The sequence below is a fragment of the Diadema antillarum genome, unplaced genomic scaffold (assembly GCF_040938485.1).
Source record: "Diadema antillarum isolate AM-2024a unplaced genomic scaffold, OU_Dant_1.0 seq00000460_RagTag, whole genome shotgun sequence".
Taxonomy (NCBI): Eukaryota; Metazoa; Echinodermata; class Echinoidea; order Diadematoida; family Diadematidae; genus Diadema; species Diadema antillarum.
Window position 1 is genome coordinate 3,458,988 of NW_027271431.1, and position 23,302 is coordinate 3,482,289.

Sequence of the window (23,302 nt, forward strand, 5' to 3'; positions counted from 1 at the left end):
TTGTATGACAGGACACCTCAATGGCTTTGAATGCTTCAGCACATACTGCAGGAAAATCGCAGGGTACAACACAAATAAATACTGCTGTACATCTCAATACTTACAAACAATATGCATTGACCATATTCATTTGTAGGAAAGCGTAATGCTTTGTATACATGCATACGTTGTACAATTACAAAAACCCGGCTGACAGAGCAGCCACTGTTCGGAGTCACAATGATATCTAATGCGGCCAATTTGAGGAACATGGCATGATTGTACAAAGCCTGCAGAACACTGAGGAGTCATCACATGACTGATTCTTTGTCTGTGAAACACACTTCTCTCAACTGGCATATTCACGGACCCAATCTTAACATGTGGCCCAGAGTTATTTGTGTGCACCATTTAAATCCAATCATCCCCAAAACAAAATGTTTTACAGGAAGATTTGTGTGCATGCACATTGGTGAGTTCAGCACTGGTTTCATGGGGACTGGAGGGTGGGGGAGGGGAGGGGCAGAGGGGAGGGGACATAGGGAGGGGAGACAGGGTTCGATGACAGAGGTGGGAAGAGCCTTTGTATCCTGAGCGTCTGTGACTGGTGACAACCACTTCTCAGTATTTCTCCAAAGACTTCTCCATGAAGGCGTGCAATCTGTTCAGCATGGGACGGGGATCCTCCACCAGTCCAGCTGCTATCATGCCATTGTCATATATCTGTGTGAGAGAGAGTATTAGTATGCACACACACATATATGCACAAATAAGAATGAATAATGAAAAAAAAACTAATAATGCAAGCCATTGCGAGGCAGAAGGCATTAAGCAAAGAAATACATATAACTTTATTGAAATTCCTTTTTCCCCCTATCTGCTATTCTGTCATTTGAATCTAGACAATGGAACTATACGATGCAATTTGAATGAAAACTTACAATGTATCACTGCTTTTGTAAGCTTTTGATGATTCCTTTGTCTTTGAAGTGTGATTTCTGTCTAACATCTTTATATTCATAAAAGAAAAAGACATTACTAATATCTCTGGATTAATCACTAACTTATTCTTACATATCTTTTTGAGTGACAATGAGATGTAGTTATATCTGCCAGAATCTCTTTTCCCTTTTCTTTTTATTCTAGAAATACGAACACAATTAAACATAAAACAGATTACGCATGAGAGATCTGCCATTTTTACTCACACATGCATTGTAGTCTAATCCTTTGCCTTCCTCAGAAAATACAATTCAAATTTTCAAACAGGTAAGTTCGCATTTAAATATTCTTTTTTTGTACTACCAGCACAAGTCATTTCCTATGAAACACATACCTGTTCAGCGAGCATCTTGGCCAAATCTGGTTCAGATGTTTTCAAGTTATAAAGCTTCTTCACGATGGGATGGCTGAAAAGACAGAACAAACAAATTCAACACAATCAAGTTTAACCCTTACAATATCATACTCGTGTCAACAGGCATGGAAATGGGAGCAAAAATAATGTCAAGAGCAACTTTGGGCAGTAAAAGCTTGTCATACTGCAAGGATGAAAGTATGAGTCCATTGCTATGAGCACACTAGGCTGTTCACTTCTGCACATGAACAGAAAACTCTATTTTTGTGACTGAACAGTCCACACTGTTTGCTTCTACACAACCAACCTTTCTGTGTATCCCTGAAGGCAAGAATAAGCAAGTTACTGTATAAGCCATATATTTAGCCAGTCTAAATTTTCGCGAATCAGGACTTCTGGTCGATTTCGCGAATGGTTAAATTCATGATCCTAGAGTACTGTACTAAATGGAGAAATGTATGTGTGCGTCACGTTCATATTGGGATCACAGTCATTATCTTTATGTGTCTTTAATTTTGCGAATAGCACCTTACTCGCGAAATTTGCGAAAATGAAAACCTTGCAAAATATTTGGCGCATACAGTAGTCTGAGCAATGTGTTTTTTTGGGAAAAAAAAAAGAATAAAAGGAGAATATTGCTCTTAAGTACATAATTGCTTGTACAGCCAATGAATTTACCTCTTCGCTATTCTCTCAAGAAAACATAAAGGCAATCCCACAAGTACATTTCCACGGCAAAATGACTTGGGTAAATGTAACATACCTGCCAGCTCTAGTACATCCAAAACATGCAAGCTGAAGCAGTACAAAAATAAAATCTATCAATAAAAAATGGTAAATTGCTTCTATTGTTCGTATTTTCATTTGAAAAAAAAAAAAAAAAAATTGATGATGCGCATTCAAAGCATTAGTACTCTTTACTTCAGGCAATGCGCAAACCACTGTGTATTTTCGGGACAACCTCTGCAAAGGTACAAACAACAAGAAGGGTCTTTACTTTCTCACAAATACTGTACTCGACACCGGTAGTTAATCATGTGATATGCATCACTTGATTTTGATTGACACACATTCTCCTCGGGCCAAACAAAACTAGACAGGTCCTGCACTGGTCAATCCTAAAAGGAAACAGTGGTCAACATTGCAGATCTGATTAGTGTGGTCAACAAATGAAAATGATGTAAAAGGGACTATATCTAGAAAGCTATAAGAAAATTCAGGCTCTTGGAAACTAGATATGGTCTAAATACTAACCTTTTATTCATAGTAACAAACCACTTATCAAAATCATGGATATAAAACTGATCAATGCCTCTAATTGTCATGTGGTTCATCGAACACAGGTTTGTATGTATGGGACTAGGCCAAGACTGGCTATTTCACTAACCTTCCATTAAGTTCCAGGGTGGGTTGGAGGAGTTGCATCTTCTCTTCCTCTGAGCGATTCTTCATGGCTGTCCTCAGGAAGTGGCGGGCAGCACCCATCTCGGCCACGGTGATCATGGCGGGATACTTGCCAAGCCTGTGTGTCACCTTTGTTGTTAGAATCATGGCACAAGACAAGACAAGACAAGACTTTGGGTGATGAGAGCATCATTTGCACAAAGAAAGTAAAGGCAGCATTTCCTCTCATCTCCTCCCTGGGTCAATTTCAATTTTTTCTTTTTTTCTTTTTCTTTTTGCATGTTAAAGGACAAGTTCAACTTCATTAACATAAGGATTAAGAGAATGTAGCAATATTAATAGAACACATTAGCGGAAGTTTGTGGAAAATTGGACAATCGATGCAAAAGTTATGAATTTTTAAAACTTTTGTGTTGGAACCGCTGGATGAGGAGACTACTAAGGCTCGTGATGTCATATGAGTACAACAGTATAAAGAAAATATAAGAAAATTCAACATATTTTCACTTTTTTCGCATAATAAAAGAGCACATGACTTGCCTCTTTCTAAAGGCAATGGGAATAATATAACCCATAACATATGTCAGTAACGAGTCAAGGGAATATGTACTTCTTTCAAAAGATGAAATCTTGTGAAATTCTCTTTATATTTTCCTTATATTGTTGTACGCATGTGACATCATACATTGCAGTAGTCTTCTCATCCAGCGGTGACTGCACAAAAACTTCAAAAATTCATAACTTTTGAATGGATTGTCTGATTTTCATCAAACTTTCAATGATGTGTTCTACTAATATTGCTACATTCTCTCAATCCTTATGTTTATGAAGGTGAACTTGTCCTTTAACACTGACCCAAGTTACAATATTGTAATATAAAAGTTTTAAATTGGCAACAGTTGTTCTGCTTCACCATTCTACCATTCCACGATGTGCCCTTGCTTTCATACGAAAGGTTGGTCCTCTGGTATGCATATGACATTTGAGTCATGGTCATGGAGTAATTCATAAATGATAGTCAATCCTAGAATATCGTGAGATTACTTTTTGCACTGGGTTAACTTCGGAAAACTTTACTTGTTTGTAATTTTGAGTTACATTTTGAATTACAAGTCACTCTTGTACATATCAAATTGCAATATCTCCTAAAATCATTGACATGTTATTTCTGTGCTAGTCCTCAGTAGACAATAGAATGTAAAACAATTTTCACATCATGAAATATTCTACAATTCTGGCATTATTGTAAAGGAACTGAAAGACAATGGATCTGTATGGGGAAAAACGATGCAAGTTTCAGTTTCTGTATGATACACAGCTATGATAGTTTTATATTCATTTTGGAACACATGCCAGTCACATGTTAGCTGCTACTACTGTTGAATTCTAAAACGGTACACTGACCTTTGCCCATGTTATCTGCTCCTATCATTGAGGGCTGTGAGTGCAAAGTACAGTGACCTTTACACTACGACATTTACATAACAAATGCTCTTTCAGAAAATGTCTGAAGGGCTATGAGTGTACCACGAACTTTTTCCATGTCCACTGATACTATCTCTGAGGGCCACAAACGTACGATTTTACACGCATGTCATGGGCTACGCATTTGCAACGACCTTTTCTCACCTTGACATCGTTGACCTTTACCCCGAGGGCGCCCTTCAGGTAGTTGACGAGGGAGTCAATCTCCTCCACAGTCAGGCTTCCTTCCACTAACACGAGGAAAGATTATTAGATAAAGAAAGAGAAAGCAAAACACAAATGTATAACCTGACTCCAGGGCATTACAATACAGATAACTCTGCCACTTGCATGAATTAAACACTTGGGCAAGGGCTCAATACTTTTAAAAGGCAAGTGCACTCATATAACTGGCCCAAAAGTGAGTAGTTGTTGCCTCACGCATGGGGGTCAAGTGGGATTGTATGATTTGTCCACATGAGCAATGTAGGGATTAATCCTTCCCCCTTTTCAGCTCATTAAATGACTGCACAAACAGGGAACTAAATCACAAAGTACGTACACCACCAAAACAAAACAGAATGGTAAAACCAGTCTTTTTTTTTTTCTACACATTGATTTTGAGACACACTTTTCAAAGCAATTAATGCTAATGAACCATTATTTCATAATCGATAGTGATGCAGCAACACTTCATGATAATGGATTAATCATCTTGATCACATATCAATTTTTTAATAACTGTAAAAATACACATACATACATTAACCAAAAAAAAAATTGGTAGTAGAAAAAAAAAGAGAGTAGAAGAAACACAAGTCCTAGCAACAAGATACGAACTAAGCACACACCATTTGCACTTTCCGCTGGATCTGATGTCTGGTTGCCAGCCATCTCGCTCTCCACAGATCGAAGCAGCTTCCGGTCAAACTCCCTCAGCTGCAAGAGCGTGATCTCGTCGTAGTCATCGTAGCAGAAGATCACCTCGCGGTCGTTCTGCCGGAAGGCCTCAAAGTAGGGGGATCCCTCTGCCAGCTCCCGACTGAAGTAGAATTGTCGATTTTTAAGGGACATTTGCTAATTAGGAACTCTACTCTCATTTGTATACTATTAGGCAGAAGCTTCTCCCAGGATCGTACTATAAAGTTGCTAAGAGCATATCTCACTGTCTATCAATTTGTAAAGTGTTAAAGCAATGCATCATTGTTACAACAGCTTTCTGGAGTTACATGTCATGTTTGCCTCTCTTTTTTGCTTTTGATCAATAAAGGAGCTTTTGTGCTTTTTTGTCTGACCAACATGTCTTGTGAATATCATTATTAGCTGCTTAGAGATGAGAGACAGAGTGATGCTTATAGGGCACTCTAAAGATACCATGTAATTATTACCATCAAGGTTCAAGAACTGGCAAGGATGATGAAATTGCCTATCCAGAGTAGCTCCTATAATTCTGCTTTAATAAACTGAGAATGGCACCCTTTTGCCATAACCTTTCTCCATTGCAAATGTAATTTGATCATCCTGAAAATATAAAAACTGAGTGATCACATAATATCTATAAATAACAACACTTTGTTTTTCTTGGCAATCAGTTAAAAAACATGCAACACAGCATTTCTGTTTAAGCTCTTACTATAAATACATACGAAAGACATATCTGAAATTAGCTGTTTGCCAACATCATTATTTAAAAGACATAAATATCGGCAGAGTGATCATTCAGATGCAGAATGGTTCACTAATGCCTGGAAGGCAGGCTAATCATATGATGCTTGAGAGATGGATTTTAATTGACGGGGCGAGAGATTTTAGTTTACAGTTAAGCACGTGTGACAGTATTGAAAAGGGTTGATGGAGGGCTGCCAACCTCTGCACTTCATAAAACAACATTTCCACACAGTAATGAACATATTAAGAGGCAGAAGTCATCGTGCAGTTACAAAATTGGAAATCGCACATGTTAGGCAGGCTAGGTAAAATGTCTGAAAAAAAAAATATCAAAAAGCATATTTTCTTAAATCATAGTGATGAGAAATCATAAGATATTGTAGGAAAAAAATCCAACTACTGTTGTTGGTATTCTTTCTTGCGCAAGTTTTGAAAAGAACTAAACAAAAACAGTGACTCATGGCCACTTGATGTATTGGATAGGTTAACTGCCCATCACTGTCAATTCACGCTAGAAAGATTACCAACAGACTCTTTGAGGACATCCACGCACAGTGTACCACAAACTATCTACGAACAGATCACGAGGCGGTGTTAGGGGGAGTCATACCTGGGGGCACAGATGTAGTAGATATTGCGCTCTCCTGCTTGCATCCTTTCACCGTATTCCATCAGACTGGTGGTCTGCCCGGTGGGCAGGGCAGACGACTCATAGCGTAGCAGCCTGGCGATCTCTTCCTACAGGGGGTGAGATGGGGTAAGACTGGTGTCAGGGTCACAAGCAAAAGGGAGTCTTTCCAGCATGGACCCTCTTTTGCGTAAGCAAATTGTGGCTGCCTCTTGATGTAAAATCTTTGGTACACTCATTTGGACAGACCATCATGAACAGGGGCATGGTTTTAAACAAAAATCAGCTGGCATACTATTTGGGAAACTCATCACAATGTTCCATTTATATCTACTTGGTACTCCTGACATGAACAGCTGCTTTAAATAAAAAAATGTAACTGTACATACTGCATGGACAAACATATCACAGCAGTTAACGATTTTTTTTTTTTTTTTTTTTTTTTTTTTTTTGGGGGGGGGGGGGGGTCCTAATACCATAGCATGCTAGAATCATGATTGAAACCATCTACAAAGGAACTTTTAGACATTGTGCTCTCAGGAGAGAAGGGCAGTCACTTCCATCAATGACACTTTCCTTGTTTTGGCTCTCGAAGCAGTTATAAATTATGACGTATGTCACCTGTCTCGTAAATCATGCACAAGATGTATCATTTGCACGAGGACCATAAGTTTACTCTCACAGAAACTAAAAGATGGTGTTAAGATATATGAGTGATAGAAAGAATGCGGAGTGCTTTCATGTTTTCATCGTCCCACTTGAGAAGACAGGTAATTAATATTCAACAAGTGCAGACACCACCCTCATCTGCTCCTACAGAGTCCAGGAATTTTTGAAAAGTGTGCAGCAGGATACTGCTGCATCTAAAATATTTGAAATGTCACTGACAAAACAAAACTGTATTTTTCTTTGGCTGTCATACAAATAATCTCCACATAAGTTCCAGGACAATTACCCCAGACACTTCCCTTGACCCTAACCATAATACCAAACCTGAACCTAATCTTAACCCTAAAACTAAGCCTAACTTTAATTTGTACTCACACCCTATCACTAACCTGGTATTTAGCTGGGGGCAATTGTCCAGGGGGTACTATGAAAGATTTAGATGTAATGATATGATAAGAACATCAATATTAAAAGAAATTCTTGATGGCTGGAATCCTATAAGAAATCTCTATTTGATGCAAAATATTTCATGTAGTCCCACAAACATGTGAATATGCAAATCAGTATTCTTAGTGTATCTGGTTTTTCACATCTAAAAAGAGGACATTTTCCCTAACCGTGTAGACAGAATGCATCAACATTAGGTTGAAACAGTGCACAAAAGTCGAACAAATCTATCAACAAGGCAAGCGCCAAATTGTGTCTCTCCCATTCGCATACAAGAAATTAATATTTTTCTAACTCCCAGAAGTTCATTGACCTGCCTATGACCTTTGACCTTGAGGTGACCTTCAACTCCCCAAGGGACATTTACCATCCAAGTTTGGTCACAAAGAGACATAGGGATCAAAAGTTATGAGCCATAATCGAAACGCGCCAGAAAAACTTAATGGCCCCTAAAAATTTGTTGATCCCTTTCTGTGACCTTTGACCTTGTGATGACCTTTAATTCCCCAAGGGACATCTACCGTCCAAGTTTGGTCACAAACGGACGTAGGGAGAAAAAGTTCTGAACCACAATCGAAACGCGCCCTTAAAAACTTAATGAGTGGGCCCTAAAAATTTGTTGACCCCTGTCTGTGACCTTTGACCTTGTGATGACCTTCACCTCCCCAAGGGACATCTACCATCCAAGTTTGGTCACAAAGGGACAAAGGGATCAAAAGTTATGAGCCATAATCAAAACACGCCATAAAAACTGAACATTGGCCCCTAAATGTTTGTTGACCCCTGTATGTGACCTTTGACCTTGTGATGACCTTCACCTCCCCAAGGGACATCTACCATCCAAGTTTGGTCACAAACAGACAAAGGGATCAAAAGTTATGAGCCATAATCAAAATGAGCCATAATCAAAATGCGCCATAAAAACTTAACATTGGGCCCTAAAAGTTTGTTGACCCCTGTCTGTGACAGTCTTGCAAGTAAACTTTAACGTATGACCTCAAATGACCTTTGACCTTATCATGTGACCTCTTATGGCACCCCAACATGAAGGTTCCCCCAGTGCATCCATCACCCAAGTTTGACTGCCATTGTAGCAACATGTGTCGAGTTACGTGTGATAAGAGAGTCTTGCATGTAAACTTTAACATATGACCTCAAATGACCTTTGACCTTATCCTGTGACCTCCAACGGCACCATAACATGAAGGTACCCCCAGAGCATCTATGACCCAAGTAAGGTTGTAATCCAAGCAACTTATGTGAAGTTATTTGTCAAAAGAGAGTCTTGCAGGAAAACTTTAACATAGAAAAGAGAGTCTTGCAGGTAAACTTCAACATAGGCTGAACTAATCAGGCTGGGGAGGGGGGGTGGAATCCGCCCCCCCCTCGAGGTTTCGCGCAATATCTTCGCAGCGCGATAAGCTCCCGCCGCGATGTTTCATGACTTTTTTCTTTTCAAGTATCGCGCAACTTTTGAGACCAAAATTGTTGTGCCCGCGCGTACCGTTTTGACGCGATGCCCGTTCGAAAAAAATTTGTCAACCCCAAAATTGCTCCAAAACGTGATTTTGTGTACAAATCCAATGCAAATTGTGTTTTTTCAATTAATTCACATAAAAATTCATATCTTGACTTAGAATGGACGAAATCAATTTATTTTAGCATAATAAAGCTTCGAAAAATGTCTGTGACAAATTTTGGCCAAAAAACAAACAAAAACAAAAGGTCGAAAAACAAAGAAATACATAAGAAATTCAAAAAACAATCAAATACATAAGAAATTAATTTAGATAAAGATTTTTTTTTATCCTATGTCTCAGAAGAATGACACAAGAAACATTTTAAAAAAGAAATTAGCTTAATTGGAGCATTAATAAGTGATTTAGAGCCCAAAACTGATTTTATGCATAAATTACAATAATTAATGAATATAAACTACAAGAAAAATTTTTCGCAGAAAGCAACCATACATTTTGATAGTATATGTCGCAGGCGTTGCGTGTGCCGATTTTCGGCGCGATCACGCGTTCCATAGGCGAGATCTGAGGGGGGGGGGGTGGAATCCGCCCCCCAGATATAGCATAGCCAAAAAAGCCCAGCCTGATTAGGGTTAATATATGACCTCAAATGACCTTTGACATCATCACATGACCTCCGACAACACCATAACATGAAGATACCCCTAGTGCTTCTATCACCCAAGTGTGGCTGCCATTGCTGTAACAGTTGCCAAGTTATGCATCATAAGAGAGTCTTGCAGGTAAACTTTAACATTTGTGACGGACGACGGACGGACGACGGACAGACGCCATTTGGATCCCTTAGTCTCGCCTTCACCTCCGGTGGGCGAGACAAAAATTGTGACTTCCCGCAGCAACACTGCTGGTGACTTCTAGTGATCTAGAGTTCATATTTACTTGGAATGTTGACTGGATTGAACATAGTTTTCATTATGAAATCTATCAAGAGTCTCATAATGTTGTTTCTAAACAAGTCCCATAATGGAAGAACAAACCTTCTCAGCCTGCTCCTGGGAGGAGACGATACCTTCCCTGAGAAAGAGGCTGTACTCAGTAGAGAAATGGTCATACTTGGCTGGATCCCTTTTGGCCTGGTCAGTCAAAAATCTGACCAGACGGGTGGTCAGCACCGTCCTCAATTTCCTGCACAAGGGAAAATTGGAAAACGGTAAAAAAACAAACAAACAAACAAGCAAACTGAAAGTTTTAAGATTACACTAAGGGGCAAATAAGTTTTGTTTAACTTTATGCCCACTTCCAAGGTATGTTCCAAGGTATGATGATATGATTTCCCATTAACCCGTCGAGGACAAGTCCCAAGTATACTTGCGCAAGGGTCTACGGGCAATGCGTGTTGTAGCAAAATCAACCCGTCCTCAACAGGTTAAATACATTTCACTTCAAACAACTAACAAACACCAATGGACAAACATGAACAAGAGTACTAAAATGCTTTAAAGAGATCTCTCTTCACCAGTTGTAAAACAGTGGTTCAGATCATCCCCTACATCACTATCAAGCAAACCATCACAGGGGTCACACTTAACTTTTTTTTTAACTAGTCAGGCGGATTACTTAGAATCAATTTTGACATTGAAGCAATATTTTGGCTAGCCAGACGGACTAGTAACTTCAGAATTTTATGATTTTTAGCTAGTCCGACGTGATTTTGGGTGGCCAATGGCCAGCGGACCATCGCCAATTTCGAACCCTGCATCAAAAGTAAATATCTTTGGTAAGATTAGTAGTTTCTAAAACATGACAGCAATTAGTACGATGCACTTGAAACCGGAGACTAAAATCTTAAGTGTCCATTACTGACTCTTTTACTGAAACTACATAATTTTAGTGATGTGCTTTGTCCACATAATCAGAGGGTAGAGTTTGATGTGGGATTGGCATATGATCATACCTGATCAGCGCGCTGTCTTGCAGTAACTCACGGCTCAAATTGAGAGGGATATCTTCGCTGTCCACAACTCCTGCAGAGATGAAAAATAAGATATTAAAATACTCTCTACGCTCATGGACTCAAAACAACATTACACATTCAGCGACTGATGTAGTTTTATTACTCTCTCCCTCATTTCTCTTTCTCTCCTAAAGTGTCTGTTGATGAAATGGAGTCAAAAGGGGCCTGAGCTTTCGATCCTAGCAGCATCTTTGTCAGAGGCAAACTGACAAACAGGCAGGTGAAGCAATCACATATAAGGACTTCACACAACAAGAACAGTCAGGGGAGGGCTAGGGACACAGAACAAAGAAAACAAAAGGGGAGGGTTGGAGGTCATGGGCAAGAAGCACAACAAGTAAAGGGAGGGGGATTAAAGGAGGGTAGACAGACGAAAGGCAGAGGGTCAGTGATGATCCTGTGGACCAAGGGGAGAAACCTTTGAAGGATAAGGATCAATAGGGAGGCAACATCAAACAAGATAAGGAACAACAGAGGGATAAACAAAGGAAAAGAGTGAAATGGCAACAGCAAGAGTGGGGGGGGGGGGGGCTGGTGTACCAAGAAGAGGCAACAAAATAAAAGTGAGAGTCAACCAACAAATACAAGTTACATCAAACATGTCAAAGTGTATATAAAATGATAGCTGATATTGATAATAGTAATGGTAATGATAATGATAATAATAATCTTAAGACTATTCCTCACCGACGACGAATCTCAGCCATTTTGGAAGGATCTTCTCTGCCTTGTGCTGAATGAGCACCTTGCGACTGTAGAGGGACACGCCGCTGTCCGCCTGCTGGCTGTACTCCCACATCGCCGGGGGCCGCGATGGCACGTAGAACAGGCTGCGGATGTTGAGTGGAGCGTCTGCCTTGAAGTGCAGCGTGTAGCGCGGCGTGTCATAGGTGTTGCGTGTCAGGTACTGGTAGAACTCATTGTGGCTCTGCTCCGTGACCTGCCGGGGCTCCTGCGTCCACAGTGCTTGCGTCGTGTTGATCTGCTTGCCGTTGAGGTAAATTGGCACACCAACAAAGTTGCTGTGCTTCAGAAGGATGTCTGAAAAGATGAAGGGGGGAATATGCTTTATTACATAAAATCACTTCACAATCTTGGTTACATTGAATCAGCATAATCACACAGCAACAATGTAATCAGGCAGAAGCATACCATTTAATTTTCTCTAATAGCTGGCAATGGATTGTGTGTGCAAAGATTTCAAGATGACCTTAAAACAAATTTCCTCTAGTGCTTACTAAATTCATTGTAATTGACACTGGTCCACAATAAGAGAATGCATTCTACAACTTTAAGTTTGCAATATGTGCAGGCATACAGCATAATACCAACATTAATTACCTTGATATATATACATTTTTTAGTCTAATCAAGCTATGAACTGTGTGTCTTCTAGTTAGGGCAAAGGAAAGTTTTCAGTTGTCAGTCGGACCCCATCACTGATAAGCTACAGTATACAAAAATTTTACAGACACTACCAGGGCTGCAATAACAGACAAAATAACCCCAAAAAGCAAACAACAACAATAACAACAGAAAGAAACCTGTTTCTTATACAGAGGTCATATTTGGGTTAACAAATGGGAATATCAAAGATACTAAGCATCATGCTAATCAAATTTCAGGGAAAAAAAAGCTAACACATTTTTTATCTTTGACAAAGATCCCCCCAGCCATGAATGATTTCAAGTTAGCAGCTCTGCACTATGATATGAGCATATTGTGCATGCATGCATTCTGACCTTTGACATCAGACTCCATGCCAAATCTCCAGCAGTCCTTCTTCAGGTGAATGACTATCTTGGTTCCTTTCTGCACCCCCTCGGCCTCACTTATCTCATACTGGCCAGATCTGCAGAAAATGGAGGATTGCTTGAATTTTGCTGAAACTCACAACTGATAATGCATCATTGCATACTGCATCTAAAAAACATCTGATATTGTATCCCTCACAATAACAGAGCAAAACAAAACAAACAACACAGAAAGGATGAACTCAAATTTAGAACACTTTCATCATTTGGGACATTTTCATTTGATTCAATCACATCTATCACTCTGGAAACACAAAATATAATAAGCATTACTGTCTATCAGAACCAACACTGTCATTATCATTATCAATGTAATCAAGATTATCATTAAAGAGAGGAATATTACAATAAAAATCAATTTACTCCTTCTTGTCATTATCATATCACCACTGTAAAAATCATAGTCATTATCATCAATCATCAGCAACAGCTATGTAATCATCATTGACTTCATCACGACAACTAGTAATCTTAATTTCTACCATTTTTACTGCAAACAGCCCCAAACATCTACATTATTTTTACCATCATTCTCACCATTACTTCGTTTCGAGTCTACTTCAAAAAAATGTATATGACTGACCGACTTACTCATATACATTATGTACATCTACACCTATCATCCTCATACAGTAATTTTCATCGCCATCACCACCTCCTCAATCATCATAAATCTCATTATAATCAGAATCACTCACCCATCTGAACACCAATACCATGCTTGGGCATCTGGTTGGTGGGAGCAGGTGTACACCTCCACCTTGTCTCCTACCATGAAGGCTGAGTAGAAGCCCACGCCAAACTGTCCAATAATGCTGCTGTCCGAGCTGGCCCCTTTCTCCTCTATCTCCTTCAAAAATGCCTGTTGTGCAATAAATCAGGGGGGACTTTGAATCAGAATGATGCTGTCTCATGAACAATGCAAGACAATGGGGTATACACGGGGAACATGCCAATGTCAATTCTTGAGGATGAGTGACTTAGAATCATACCTTGTACAAGAACCATCTGTAGTCCAGCCATTAGAGTAAGAAATATGATAGAGACTTTGATATTGTTTACATCACTTCTTGCTGGAGGAGGTAGCTCTCATAACTGTACATTACCAATTAAGTGATTCTTGCTCGTGATCCACTTGGCCAACTGTTTATCACATGTTATTCAATACAAAGTACAACTGAGGCCCTACCCATTTTCAGCCTTCCCGCTCATAATGGTGGTCTCCTGCATTCAATCATCTCTCATATTTACTGAAAAAACCCCACATACTATATATCTTAGTTACATGTTTTGTATGTTTACTGCACAATACTATTGCTTATCTATTTGTGTAATATTAGCATTTTAAATCAGTGCACTTGTTATTCTTAATCTTTGTGTCTTTGAAATATGTATTGAATTTGCATTTGATTGAATGTGGAAATAAATCAAAACAAACAACTATACACCTTTGCTATCAATCATGCAAATGTTGTCAAGCATTTGTAGGCAGCCAACAATGATGTCACCAACCATGTACACTATTTCCATTGGCTCATCACCTTGCCGAAGAAATCAATTTTGTTACTTTTTGATCTTGGGCTTGCACCAGATACATGTCAATGCCCAAAGTGTTACACAAAACAACTACTGAATGGTCTTAACTTGTGCAAGGAAACAAGATTTTGCACTTGGTGAAAGAGGAGATGCTCGATCTAACCTTTTTGGTTTCTTCGCAGATTAACACACACATCTTGGCAGATTGGCAGATGTCTGGCATCTAATTGCCAATGAAAAGAGATTAACTGACCCCCCTAATCCCTATTGTGTCATCATGGCCTTCCTGTTGGACTGAAGTACATTGCTACACCTGAGTGAGCTTGCTGGCTTTACAACTAGGTCAACTTTGGAGGTAATAATGAATGCTGATGAAAAAGCCTAGCAAGGTAAGCTAAGTGTCTGGGCATATAAATGGTTTATAGGGCAAAGCCCAGTTCAGCAGAGTTCAGCAAAACTTCGCAATACTGTACCCACGACCAATCACTATCTGTATGTTACCTCTCCACAGCTGATAAAAAAGTGTCACATTGAAGTCTTCACAAATACACAACAGTGCCATATTCTTACCTTTGATCCAGATCTTGCTATTGTACCCAAGTTCTCTACCATCTCTTCTCGCGTCATGCCGACTCCGGTATCCTTTGAGTATCAATGACAATGGTATCAATCATAAAATGTGTGCAGTAAGATGCACTCACTGAAATGATCTTGGGCACAGTGTTTTCAATTTAGTCACATAGACTATTTATAAATGAAGAAGCATCGAACTGGACAGTAGGAAATCAATGATGTGCACAAACTACTGTAACAAGCTTTAGTTAGTCACAGGTTACCAGCTGTTGTATTTACCATTTGTGATTACTTATTATACACAAAAGGATTTTGAGCATCACATATGTTTGAGATTCAGTTGCTTGTAGATTTATTCCATCCAAAGAAAGACAAATATAATGACAAGACACAGTATTTTTTGTTTATCTTTTTTTCCCACCAATGATGGAAATGAACACCTTTGCTGACCAAGAGAAATGACTAATATGTAAATTTATTGAGAAGACCAACTACAATACGTATGGTGGGGTTAACAACAGTGGCAAAAACACTTGCAAAGTCACTAAAGATATCAACCACAAGCTCGAAATAGATGTTCATCTCTTCTGACTCTCAGAAAGACATAATTTAAGATGTTACGATACATGCATTTGAAAAAAAGAACAAATATTACCTTGTGTTTTCAACAACATTCATAGCAATGATAACTTTAAAAGTCTGTGTACCATGCAACTATCACAGCTCTCAAAATAGGTTTTTGTATGCATAAATTCTTAATATTTTGTTTGATAATGGATATCATGCACATTGTTCTAATATTTAGTTCTTTTTAACAATTGAGTATGTATCTCCATTTGATGTTATGCACAATGTATTTTTTTTTTCATTTTGTATGTTGTTTAAATGTTTTGATATTGATTGTGTGACAAAGCCAAATTTCCATCTAATGTTTTGAATAGCAATTGGACAAACAAATAAATCAAATACAATGAAAAGAAGAAAAGAATTCATATAGCTCAAGGTGTAAAAGTTCTTGAAACAGACTCGAGTATGATTGGACATGTACTATGACCAAGTTTGCTAGCTATCCCTCGGATAGGACATAAAATGAAGGTCCTGTGTGTGACAGAGTAACAACCCATGCACGTAAAAAATCTGGCTTCACTCATTCATTGCACAGAGCAGGGTGCATAACCCAGTGAAGTGGTCTGCCCCAAGCACTCACCACACACCTGGACCCCCATGGAAGACAAGCTTGAGCAGCTGAATATGGGCTACCAAGTCATCTTGATGGATGGAAAATGAAAAGCAAACAATGCACCCGAATGTTTAATGTTCCCTTTCACCAGTCGGTGGCTAAAAAGCCTTCCCAAATATCTCAGGCTGTAAAAACCTGGGAAACACACCTCAATACACTTGGACACATATTATGCTCCAGTTTGACAATTACTGGTACAAGGTACCTGAACGGTAAACGTTCCCTTCTCCTGATCGGTGGCTATGTGGATCTCCAGGGATCCGGGCCGCTCCAGGTTGTCCTGTGTCAGCTGAAGGTAGCGCAGCTTCTCCAGAGCATCGCTGGCATTGGACACCAGCTCCCTGATAAACACCTGTGGGTCAGAGGTCAGAGGTAGTTGGTGGTAAAGGTGAAAGATCAATCCAAGTACATATTGCCTGATTACAGTGATGTAGCCACTATATTTGTTTGCTATCACTGAAATTTTGCAGGCACCATGATCCACTTCACTTGAATATTTGCCCAACAATGAAAACAATTTGGGACTGGTTACAAAAGAATCCACAAGCAAAACAAGCACCAAAAAAACAACAACAAACAAACAAAAACCCACTAACAAACAAACAAAACAACACCAAAAACACAAAGCAACATGTACAATTAATCTCTTTCTGAAGCAGCATTTTCTCACATTTTACAATTAGATGAGTTCAAAATATAATGTCAATTGGATATGAAAGTGTGACATCAGTCACGTTTTTCTTTCATCAACCTGTTGTTGTCACCAGTTACTATCCTTGCTACTGTTTGACAGCATGTCTACACCTGTGGTTGCTATCAATTCATCTCTAGTGCATATTCACAATGAAATCATAGTGAGAACAATTTGTCTCAACTTTTTCGAAGACTTCATTGTTCAACATTTAACGTTTGTTGGGGTAATGAGACAAAAATGAGAAAATCAGAATATACCTGTTTTCTTTATCAATGCTTATGATGAATAAGGAATATGAGTGTGTAGGTAGGACTAGCAATCATGTGTCAGATTATTTGAAAGAAATGTCACTTGGCAATGATTACTGTGTCTGTTGACACAAATTTATTTTGCAACAGCAGATATGATTTGACAAGTAGTTTTCCCACCTAAATCTTAATTCTGCAGTATACTGGTATGTTTAATCTCAGCTTCAATCACAACTGGGGTTTTTTTTTTCTGATAGGCTTCCAAAACTATACCTGGGAGTATAAACTGTCTTACATACATTTTATGATGTATATCATAAAAAGTCTTATGCAATCAACAGTCTCCAGAGCCAAGACTTTTAAAAACTTTCGACAGAAATCATCTCATCTTCAGTTTCTTTAATCCTCTTTAATAACAAGTTAGTATGCTGAAGTTAGGATTGTCATGGGCTGCGACCTCACAGTTACATACAAGTTTATGATCTCACCTCATTTTCTGAATACAAGGATTTAGCAACAATGTCCAACAGCATCTTGGTTTCTGCTTGGAAGTCATGTTGCTGGGATGCACCTTTTAGATGATTGCAAATAAATGCAAAAGAAAAATAGACATATCAAATTGAAGGTACAAGTATAAAGTCAAACACAGACAATCTGTCAAAAAAATGTATGCTCCGACAGGGAGGTACATGTATACTACTGCACATACCACATTTAAGCATAATATGACATAGTGTATGGAAAGAACTATGGTGGTGTACCTGAAGTATGAAAGCAAGCTTTATTCCCCAAGATTTGATTCAGTATGGTTGTTCTGTCCATGTCAATTTGTAGCCATGAGAGCCTCAAAGGGAATAGTACTCCAAAGAAAGTGACCAACCTGTTGACTTTTCAGAATCCTGGATGATGTTGTGCTCAGGCTCAGTGGGTTCAACTGGCTCACTCTTCCCCTCAGTCTCTGAGGTCGGCTCTGCTTCTGTCGGGTTGGAGTAAAACCTGACGCATCCTCCTTGTAATCTGCTAATGTGCCGTGATGGTGTAGATCTACAGTGCCTTTGGTGCACTCCTCGATGATCTAAACACACACACACACAATATAATCCCATTTTCTTTGGTCAACTTTTCCACAAAAAACAAAACAAAACAAAACAAAACAAAACAGCAGCCAAGAAATTGTGTGAGAGATCGGGACAATTACATTTTATGCTGAGGCAGTATTCGCAAAACTGTGACTAAATGAAACCACCAACAGAGTCATACTTACCAGACATTAGCTACAATGCCAAGCACATCACCAATCAACACCATTTCATGTGTCTGTGTACTGTGCAAGGATCAACAGAGTAAGCAGTAAAGCATTTGTGCCTGTTGAGTTTATGGCACCCACAAGAATATATGTACACCAATGCTGTTGCAGCTGATTCCTTTGCAGCTTATGTGAAATACCAACACAATGGCCAAAAGAAATGGTTATGGTCCAATTATTGATAGGCAGCTTGCTTTACAGACTGATCATGATCTTTCAGTCAACAAACTGGCCATGGGTAAAACCTATAAGATAAAGAATGACAAGTATTAAGAAATGGCCAAACTTTACAGACACTTATAGTTCTAATCTTGCAGAAAATGTAGCATTTATACACCATACATCAACTCTCTGTGTGATAAAATCGAATTACAAATTGTGCTTCTTTACCGTCGTATTGATCAGTATTGATTGCCAATCATAATCACGATCAAATTGAACACAATCTCATCCCAGGAAATGAGAGGAGGTCAATGACAATGCTGGCAAATTGATGCAATGGCAATGCAAGTAGGAGCTGTTGTACTTTCGCACCTCCTCATCAAATGATTTCGAAACATGCACAAGCTCACCCCAGTTATTCAGTAACCTAAAATAAACTAGTCGGATCAGGCCGCTAGGTGTGGCAGTCTTGCATTGTGCGAACACGCTGGCGCCCGTGTTTTGATGGGCGCTCTGCATCGGTTGATTAAAACTCCATTTTTGAAAAAAAAAACCAGACAGGATTTTTTCTTCTTTTCATCATGGATAGTGGACATGTGTGTGTAACAAAAAATCACTGTGCAAAGTTGCGACAATTTATACGTCAGATGTGAGATGAATAGAAGTGAATAGGGGGCCTCATGAGGCGTGGGGGCAGTCCTCATGAGGCGGGGCAGTCCTCGTACGCGGGAGCGGTCTTCATGAGCGGGTTTCCCGGACTGATGTGAAGAACATCTCAATTAACGGTGTGACCAGCAGCAGCACCACCAGCCTGAATGCAAAGCTCTCCCACAACAAATATCCCGGTTAGTCATGTAAAAGGGACCACGCCACGGTTCACAGAGTACATTGGCATTATCGCCAAATAATCGAAATATATGTAATTTATTCTAACCAGGGTCCCCACTCCATTCACCGCCATTCGCCATTCATTTCGTCATAGCGGGGACTTCTTTCAACCTCCATAGACTTTGCACATAAATTTATAGAACCCTAGTAGTGCGTGGATGGAGACGCACACGCAGAACGAGAGGGGACCGATATCACGATTTGGCCAGTAAATTCAAGCTACTAAACATAGCAAAATCGTTAAACATACCTTGATTTACGCTGCTGCTCACCACTGGAATGGAAGAAAACGAACGAAATGCCCTTGCTCGATTTGTCTGACTCTTTGATTGACTGAAAACTCGTGCCAGTCTGCACATGCCGACTCCCCTGGACGTTGCCATCTTGGATCTAAGTGCTAAGAAAATCATAGAGGCGATTACAGTCGGTACTTTAGAAATTTGAAAATTCAGATTATTGCAGATGAGTTAAATTCCTTGTAAATTTTTCCATTAAATTACTTCAAAATCACATAAAACTATTTTCAGAAAGAAATTACAAAGGTATTCTATTAATAGTCACCATTCATTATGCCAGCCAAACAGGACTGAGCTGAGGTTTCTTTATGCGAGGCTAGACGCACGTAATTAGTCCGATCCGTAAAATTGTACGTGGGTGTACGTAGATGTCGCTGGAACCTCCCGAATGACGGCAAACTAGCTCAGCCTCTAGTAGTAGAGCTGTAAGTGTCAAATTGTCTCATTAATTAGCTCCCTTCTGCGCTGTGTAAGAGTTGCAAGTCTGGCGTTTTTCTATTTCCACGATGTGATTCAACGAGCGCTCGTAATCATCGAGACTGATAGTGATACAACGACGATGATGTCGAATGTAAGTAGGCCTGCCCTGCCTTGTCGTATGCGATGCTGGTGTGTACACCATCACTGGTACAATACTACGGTTGCAATGTTGTTTTTCGGCCAGGCCCCGGCGGCGCGGCTTGCAAATGAATGAGCCTCCCGGCCTCGCAGACGTTTTTGTACACTAGTAGTATACGTCCCGCGTCCAGAGTGTACGTACCCGGCGGCCCTGGCGCTCGCACTGCTGGCCCTGCTTGCAGGCCCCGCCTATCATCCCACGATGCTATGGCATGCATGCATGCCTTTTGAGGACTAGAGTCTAACTTGTTTGGCTAGAAATGTGTAGAATTGAAACGATGACAGTCTCTGTAGAGTGTAGTGACTAGATCTAGCAGCCTCGGAGAGGACCATTCTCATTTGATTCTGTGTTGTAATGTCAGTGTTTACATGTTTACCGGGGAGTGTAACGGTTAGTGTTATTATTTTCATAAAGACACTAACGTTAGAGACTTGTACGTAAATCCTAAATGTCGTAGTAAACAAAGGCCAAAGGCGAAGCCAATGGCAAGGGAAAACAGAAAAAAATGAAACAAGAAAACATTAAGAATCTGTGCAATGTGTGCTATGTTGTTGCATATTGTTAATAAACCAGGGAGGGGTGATCAGGTGACTTGACTGAAAGATTGTTCTGTATCTGGTCGTCGGGGGATGTGTTTCGCGGAGACTGTGTCTGGTTTCACGGATCCCCTCCTACTGTATATGTCTACAGAGGAGAGCCGATAAAGTCAAAACATGATAAAAGACTCCTCCGGACACACAGATTTTTCTGTCTGTCAGTCAGGTGGCGTGGCCAGCTTACCAGAATCTAACCCTTGTTTACAGAAAGATCAGTATTATCAAAGCAAGTTACCAATTTTTCGACCGCCTAAATTGCGGAAGCAAAATAGTGTGCATGATTCAATCTGCGCTGCGATCATCGTTCGAACGCCTGCACTCATTGTTGCCCCATATGTCCATGCTTCGAATTCGCGATGTACTGCCGGGCGCCGCCTATGAATGGATTAGCGCACGTGCCATGCGCAGACGAAACTGTATACATGGCATTTTGAGAGCGCAGTACTCGATACTCCAAGCTGTGCAAGAGATTTAATACATACACGTTGCTGTCGAACAGTGGCGAATATCGCAAATTCTGGCGTGGTGGCATGCAAAATATAAATAGCGCGTAAACTCACAAGTTATCTCAGAAACTGCTGCCACCATGGCTGTAGGTGTACACGCTGTACAGATTCAATGCAGATAAACGGACTAGTAACTTCGAAATTTGGAATGAAACAAGTCTATATGTGTTCCTATGCAACTTTACTTACCCGTTACTTAGCCGTTGAACTGCTTAAATGCAAGCTGACCTGGGAGGGTCGTGACAATGATTTCAGGGGTCCCGCGACGTGGCCCACTGTTGTGTACTTCGGAACACGTGTGGATGTAATTGCATAGTTTGAACTTCACACTTGATTTGCGCCATTTTTATTCATGAATTTCAGGGAATTTATATTCGTAAGAGTGGTCTAATCATGGAAACGGTTGAATCAAGGGTAACTTGCTTTATGTAGAGGGCAAGTCCAAGATAACGCGCACGTTACGTATGGGACATTCAGAGACTTTTATGACCTGAAAAATAGTGTTCATGGCCTTTGATCATATTGAACTTCATCATGGTGATTGATATCTAGAAGAAGTATAATCATGTAAAAAATGGAGAAAAATGACCTTCACAATTATATTCTAGAAGAGAAAATAAGTGCCGTTACGTATGGGACCAGAAAATTTTTGTTTTTTTGAACATTTCTTTCAACCTCAAAACTCTCTGAAAGTATATCATTCTACAACTTGTAACTTACTGTGATGAAAGTCACAACACTCAAGATTATCACAGGTAAGTTTCATGTCATGAGGCAAAAAGCTCTAATTACAGGTTCTAATTAAAGACAGACATGACGTGTTACGTATGGGACAGTTACGTATGGGACAGTTTGTCCCCCATTCATTTAGTGTGTGAAGAACCATGTTTATGGGTATTTTGCATATTTATTGAAGTAAAATCAGTTGGAACTACTCAAATACTGATCCAGATTGTCAAGGAAACAATATTCCCCAAATATTCATCATCATAATCATATTCAATCATATTTTTATATTTTTATGACCAACCTGGCTATGCATGCCCTTTGTCCCCCATTCGTTTAGTGTGTGGAGAACCATGTTTATGGGTATTTTGCAAAATGATTTTGCAAAATACCCATAAACAAATTTTTGCATAATTATTGAGGTGGAATCAGTTGAAATTACTCAAATACTGATCCAGATTGACAAGGGAACAATATTCCCCAGATATTTACCATCATAATCACATTCAATCATATTCTATATTTTTATGACCAACCTGAGTATGTATGCCCTATTTTTATCAGGATAGTTACTACTGAAAAATTGAATAGTTTAAAGTGTTTACTTCCTTGATGAAGGGCAGTTTGCCATTTAGTTTCAATAAAAAACAACTTGACACAAGAAATATTAAGTTTAATAAATAAGCAATACCTGCTGCGTGGAATCCCAGTGATCGAGTAGACATATGATGTCTGTCTATCAGTCAGGTCATTGATTCGAGTCACACCTCAGTATGTATACCCATGAATTTTGTTGTGGCTACTACTGGAAACTGAATAAGGACAATTTGGGTATCACTTGCAATAAAAAGAAAAATCATTTTACTTTTTTTTCTATTATATATATCACAACCATTTCAAATTGGATCTCCATCACATAAACTTTGAATTCCTCTAGTTTTAGGATTTTATGCTCTAATAAGTAATTCATATAATTGGTTTCCAATCATC

The 23,302-nt window shown here is 39.4% G+C and overlaps 2 protein-coding genes across 2 annotated transcripts in view; one reads left to right on the forward strand and one right to left on the reverse strand.

Annotated features, from left to right (window-relative positions):
• Positions 1-600: 600 nt before the first annotated feature.
• On the reverse strand, positions 601-19,952 carry LOC139733093 (heat shock protein 75 kDa, mitochondrial-like). The gene is made up of 16 exons (XM_071643936.1): positions 19,820-19,952; positions 18,094-18,288; positions 17,702-17,784; positions 16,477-16,623; positions 15,029-15,100; positions 13,621-13,784; positions 12,851-12,960; positions 11,796-12,149; positions 11,049-11,118; positions 10,132-10,279; positions 6,483-6,610; positions 5,056-5,246; positions 4,370-4,455; positions 2,724-2,869; positions 1,316-1,388; positions 601-702 (listed from the first exon to the last, which is right to left on the reverse strand). The coding sequence occupies exons 1-16, from the start codon at positions 19,950-19,952 to the stop codon at positions 601-603; spliced, it is 2,202 nt and encodes a 733-aa protein (XP_071500037.1).
• Positions 19,953-20,234: 282 nt separating this feature from the next.
• The window catches only part of LOC139733094 (bridge-like lipid transfer protein family member 1), a 92,718-nt gene continuing 89,650 nt past the window's right edge, over positions 20,235-23,302 (forward strand). Inside the window, exon 1 of the mRNA XM_071643937.1 lies at positions 20,235-20,436. The gene's annotated coding sequence lies outside the window, so the exon portion shown is untranslated. The remainder of the gene's footprint in view (positions 20,437-23,302) is intronic.

What these genes read in the sequence shown, in the direction of transcription:
- LOC139733093 (XM_071643936.1), bottom strand. Translation starts at nt 19,952, where the DNA reads ATGGCAACGTCCAGGGGAGTCGGCATGTGCAGACTGGCACGAGTTTTC. An exon ending in ATGGCTGAGATTCGTCGTCG is followed by an intron (nt 11,119 to 11,795) that starts GTGAGGAATAGT and finishes TCATCTCTGCAG; the next exon opens with GAGTTGTGGACAGCGAAGAT. An exon ending in TACTACATCTGTGCCCCCAG is followed by an intron (nt 5,247 to 6,482) that starts GTATGACTCCCC and finishes ATTCTACTTCAG; the next exon opens with TCGGGAGCTGGCAGAGGGAT.